Source organism: Elephas maximus, chromosome 7, assembly GCF_024166365.1.
Source record: "Elephas maximus indicus isolate mEleMax1 chromosome 7, mEleMax1 primary haplotype, whole genome shotgun sequence".
Lineage (NCBI taxonomy): Eukaryota > Metazoa > Chordata > Mammalia > Proboscidea > Elephantidae > Elephas > Elephas maximus.
Genome location: NC_064825.1, coordinates 116057797 through 116064092, shown reverse-complemented (window position 1 = coordinate 116064092; position 6296 = coordinate 116057797). Strand labels below are relative to the sequence as shown.

Genomic DNA, 6296 nt, shown 5'->3' with positions numbered 1-6296 from the left:
ACTTCTGCCCCATTTTATTCAACAAGCCAGGCATGAAGTCCAAAATGTACTGCCCAGGTTTAAGAAGAGGTCACATGGATTTCATGTCTTGAAAATTCTTTCTTAAGATAGCAAACCCAGCTGTCCCCATGTTTTCCCACCACCTTGTTTTTCTGCATAACATTATAACCATCAACATACGTATACTTTATTGTTTATCCTTTCCCCACCCCCACTGACTAATGGCATTCTTGCTAGGCAGGCCTCTTCACTAATCCTGCAGTTGCACAGCCCAGCCCATCCCCTGCACTAAATGAAACAAGAACCATACCTCACACCATGTACAAAAAAAAAACAGCCCAGCCCATCCCCTGCACTAAATGAAACAAGAACCATACCTCACACCATGTACAAAAGCTAACTCAAAATGGATCAAAGACCTGACATTCCGCCTGCTGAGAACACTTTCTTCCTACATACCTGCATCACTAACTCTTCCCTTCTTTAAATCTTAGCTCAAATGTCAACTTCTCATTGAATCATTAGAAAGTGTTAAACTGAAGGAAAATGAACACACAATGTATCACAAACTGTGGATGCAGTTTAAGTAGTCCTGGGGGGGAGGGGGAATTATAATTTTACATGATAAGTAAGACAAGTCTTAAATCAATGATCAAAGTTTTCACCTGGACAAGTTTGTAAAAGAAGAACAAATTTCCCGAAGTTTAGAAACTGAAGGAAATAACACGCATAAAGCAGAAATAAGTAAAACAGAAAACAGAGAGAAAATGAATACAGTCTAAATTTTCTGCTTTGAAAAAACAAGTTACAAAATTGATAAATCACTAGAAAGATTGTTCAGCAAGATATGAGATAAGACACAAATACCTACAGATACCATATGCAATAGGGAATATATTATAAACATATATATAATAATGAATTTAAAAAAATAAATGAAATGGGAATATTGTTTTTAAAACACAATTTACCAAAATTGAATGTGATGGAAAAGAAATTGAAACATCCCACTATATACTAAATATTAAATTTATGATTATAAATTCACAAGTACCACTATCTTAAAAAAAAAAAAAAAGGAAATACTAAAATCTTTAGACCCAGATAGTTCAATGGTAATTTTTATCAAACATTTAAGGAAGAAACAATACAAATATTACACAAGTTCTTTCAGAAAAGAGAATAGAAGGAACTCTTCCAAAATCATTATATGGGTGTAATAGAAGCCTAATACCAAAATTTGAAATATTCATTATAGGAAAAAAAAAAAAAAGACTTACATTTTATGCTCATGTATTTAAAAATCTTTAGTAAAAAAAATGCAAATTTAACCAGAAACACTGAAAATAATTATACATCATAATCAAGTGGGATTTATCTCAGAAACATAAGATTAGGTAAATATTAAAAAACTAGTCAACGTAATCTACCATATTAAAATAATAATAAAGGAAAAGATGTTATCATAATGGATTCATGGTATAAAAAATAAAAATAAAAGTAATTCCCTCAATCTGATCAAGGACATCGTGGAACAGCAATGGCTAACGTATTGTTTAATTGGTGCATATCTAATTTTTTCCCCAATGACCTGAAACAAGAAGGATACATATCCTCTCACTCCTTCTATTCAGCATTGTGTGGATTAACCTAGGCAGGATAAAAAGGCAAGAAGAAGAAATAAAAAAGCATACAGATTTAAAAAGAAGTTAAACTTTTTTTTTTATTCCTGATTGTAGAATGTACAAAAAAGTATAAGATAAAATAAATGAATATAACAATAGACTAAGATAAAACAAAAAAAACTATAAGATAAAATTAATGTGACAATATATTAAGATAAAGTAAACACAGTATTTTTACACAAATAACGTTCTTCTTCTGCATTTGTTTGTTGGCTATGCCCTAACCCCTCAAGGTATTTTCAGAAGCTCCTTATGTGAACTTTTCACAGCAACATGTGGAAAAGAATTGGCATGGCAGGTCTTATGAGGGTGCGCTGCAGGAGGCGGGTGCAGCTGATGAATAAAAGCTGAAGACACGCATTATCTGCGTACAGATACAGTATATGAAAAGTAATTATATTTCTAGATACCAGCAACACAAATCACAAGAATGTTTTATTCTGCTTCTAAGTTTATATTTGTTTTCAGATTTGTTCTTTGCTTCTTCATCTTGGACAAATAATCTTAAATAAAATATTTCAGCTTTTTTCATATTTTAATTCCTTTTCCTTTGTAACTAAGAAAAGTTTTGACCTGATCATATTCAGAGGAATAATTTTTTTTAATATATTAATCTTTTATAATAAAGCATTGTAAAATGATGACTTGTCTCAGGATCCTTTTTTTCTTCTTCTTCTTCTTCTTCTTTTTGCTCTCATTTTTCTTTCTGTGAAACAAAAGCCCAGTGCACTAAAATGGTAAAACAGGTTGCATGGATTTCTGTGTAGATGAATTGGATGACACTGGCGACCTGAATGGAGAACCGGCACCATGCTTTCCTTGTGATGCAGCAGAGTGTCCCCCCAGTCTGCTAGTGAATGTTCCTGGAGATAAGTTATCTACAGGGAACCAGTCAATGCATGACACACGAAATTATGTGTTTTATAGAAGGTTAATCTAATATAGGTCAAGGGGTATTATAAGTGTTTAGTGATACAATGAGGATAAGACACTGAATTTATAGTATGATAATTGGTACAATATGTAAATAGACATGTAAGCATTTTATGCACAAAAAAATAATTGGAAAAAATAACCAAAATACTAATAACAGAATTGAATGAGTATTTTTTTTTTGTATTTTCATGTATTCAAACTTTTTTTTTAATAAATATGTTTTGTTTCTATGATAGTATCATACTTTAAAATAATTCAGTATAAAAAACATACTGTTCAAAAATTCATAGTTAACTACTTGGACTTTGAGTTACAGAGTAATTATTTCTCTAGAAAGAGTTCTCTAACATCCTAGTAAAAAATGTGGAGTATCACAAAGGAAGACCAAACCACCATGATCCTCATTATGTGGCTTCAAAGAGAGTAGGCAACAATCTGTTACAAGCCTAACATGAATGCATTAATTAGTCCTTGAACTTTTATCCTTGGAAATGTGCCAGGAAATCTCTCTTGGAAATCAGCCCCCGAGGACGATAGAACGTTGCATTATCAGCAATTCCCAGTATATAAGGTGCCCTGGAATTATTAGGGTGAGCGGTAAGGGATGTTCTGCTCTGCTTAAGTTCATAGCAGTTTGCAGGTATCTTTTAAGAGATACAATTTTCTTGTGAATTTTACATTTGACTAGGAACTGAACAAAATTTGTAGGTTGATTTATTTTATCTCGGGAAAAAAATGCATGCATGAAAATGTAAAATTAATACATCTGAAAGGAAAAAATATATCACAGAAATTTTCATCTCTATAAATGTTTTATGTATGTATTTTCGGAAGAAAACTTTGAGCTTGACAAAATTCTAGTCAGGTAATATTGGAAGAAAAAAAATTTCACCAACTTTGGCTCAATGTAAGTATGATTCTCAAAATTAGAGGGTTTTAGGTCAAATCAAGAAGCCCTGTAGGCTCAGCGGTTAAGTGCTCCGCTGCTAACCAAAAATTCAAACCGACCAGCTGCTCCATGGGAGAAAGACGTGGCAGTCTGCTTCCGTAAAGATTTACAGCCTTGGAAACCCTGTGCGGCAGTTCTCCTGTGTCCTATATGGTTGCCATGAGTCAGAATCAACTGGAAAGCCATGGGTTTTGATTTGGTTTAGGTCAGATCAAATAAAACGGAGACATTCTAGGAAGAATATAATACATGTGTACATATACCGGGTCGCTAAGAGTCGGACTTGACAGCAACCGGTTCGGTCTTTAATTTTTTACCCTAAGTAAGGCCAGCATTTGAGGAAACAAATATACAGAGTTAATAGAATCAATTGTATATGAGCAATGTACATTTTTTGGAAATATAACTTTCAAAAGGAATTTGATTTTTAATGTTCAAGTGAAGAAAACAAAATGTCTTCTGGAAATGAATCATCTGCGGTCTTCAGTTTTAATGTATGACAATAAAGACCCCGGAGGCTGAAAATTTTGATTTGTCTGTAGTGTTAAATAATATTACAAGAGGACAGTAAAGGATGCATTAAAACTATGTTTCTACTTACTACCTTGTTTAGAATTTTCTTAGGTGGCTGAAATTAATTATAATTAAGGATATAATGTTACGAACATGTTTTTGTAATAAACATAACATAGTGTAATCACGGGGCAACATTTACAAGCTCTGATTTTGGATAAATTGCTTAAACTTCCTTGCCAATGTTCTCATCTAAAAATGGGCATAATAGTAATACCTACAGTGTGATATTTCCATGGAGATTGAACATGTTAGCAAACAGAAGCATTGTGGACGCTGGTAGGTTCATGTTAATTACATAATATATCTTACTTTTTGATTATATAAAATTCCAATGTCAATTTATACCCTTATTTATAAGTGGCAACAAAATTAAGATTTTGTTCAGTCATATTTTGTAAACCACTCTTCATTATCAATTTCTGGAAACACAAAACTATTTTTTTTTTTTTTAACGCCAGGTGGTTTATCCAAACAAAAGCCTATTTGAAGTCACTGATGCTAAGTATCAACTTTATCCTCCTATGCTTTAGAGGAGTTGCACACTATGGGCAGAAGGAATAATACAAATGTGTCTGACTTCATCCTCATGGGACTGACAGACTCTGAACAGATCCGGGTGGTCCTTTTTACTCTATTTCTCCTGATATACCTGGTTACTCTGCTGGCGAATACAGGGATGATACTAATAATCTGCCTGGATCTCCAGCTTCACACCCCCATGTATTTTTTCCTCAGTCATCTTTCATTCCTTGACCTCAGCTACTCGACAGTCATTACTCCTAAAACCTTAGAGAACTTACTGACTTCTACCAAGTATATTTCATTTGTGGGCTGTTTCACCCAGCTTTATTTTTTTGTCTTCTTGGGTGCCACTGAATGTTTTTTTCTCTCTTCAATGGCCTATGATCGCTACGTAGCTATCTGTAATCCTTTACAATACCCAGTTGTTATGTCCACGACACTCTGCCGCTCCCTCATCACTGCATCCTATGTGATTGGCTTCAGTGTCTCCTTTGTCAATGTGCTTTGCATAAACACTTTGCATTTCTGTGATTCCAATGTAATCCATCACTTTTTCTGTGACACACCCCCAATTTTAGCCCTGTCCTGCACTGACACACACAACATTGAGATCATGGTAATTGTTGTTTCTGGCTGGACGTTAATGGTGTCTCTTACCACAATCTCTGTGTCCTATGCATCTATTCTCTCTACTATCCTGAAAATCATTTCCACTTCAGGAAAGCGAAAAGCCTTCTCTACCTGTGCCTCCCACCTCCTGGGTGTCACCATCTTCTACGGTACCATGATTTTTACTTATTTAAAGCCAGGTAAGTCTTACTCCTTGGGAAAGGACCAAGTGGCCTCTGTTTTTTATACGATTGTGATCCCCATGCTGAATCCACTCATTTATAGTCTCAGGAACAAAGAAGTGAAAAATGCTCTCATTAGAGTTATGCAGGAGAGAGTGCAAGGCATGTAAGACGACAGTGATGTTCCCTATTTAATCTTATATTTTCTTTCTTTCCTAGTAGGTATTTTTTTGGTTTTTCTCTCTAAAAACAATCTAATCTTTCAAGTAGTCTCTGTTTCTGTTGAACCAGTCTTTATTTAACTACATATGATCTTAGACATCTCCAGCAATAAGCTTTTTTTAGAAATCTGTATTGTAATTGGAAACCAGTAAATATGAGTTAAACTTGTCATTTAAATATATATGCTTTTAAGGGAAATTAATGTGCAAAGTAAGAAAATATGGTATCATCTTTTAAACTATATCAGACCAACCTTCATGCATGTCTGATTTCAAAGAATTTAGTTATGGGCAATGGAGCTCTGGTGACCCAGTGGTTAAGAGCTCATCTGCTAACCAAAAGGTTGGCAGCTCAAATCCATGAGCTGTCCATTAGAAATCCTATGGGGCAGTTCTACTACTGTCCTGTAGGTCACCATGAGTCGGGATGGACTTGGTGGCAAAGGGTTTGGTTTGGTGGTTTTTTTAAACTGTATCATACCAACCTCTATGCATAACCAATTTCATAGAATTCAGTTATGGACATTAGCTACATTTTTTGCATAATGATAACGGTTTCAGAAGTCAGTTTATGTATTATACAGAGAAGAAGTATAGCACAATGGTTAAGGGCAGT

General features: G+C 34.2%; 1 protein-coding gene across 1 annotated transcript; it reads left to right on the top strand.

Moving 5' to 3' along the window:
• The first annotated feature begins 4690 nt into the window (after positions 1-4690).
• Positions 4691-5629, top strand: LOC126080500 (olfactory receptor 8H1-like). Its single transcript, XM_049891707.1, has one exon. It carries the CDS (start codon positions 4691-4693, stop codon positions 5627-5629), a length of 939 nt encoding a protein of 312 aa, XP_049747664.1.
• The last annotated feature ends 667 nt before the right edge of the window (positions 5630-6296 follow it).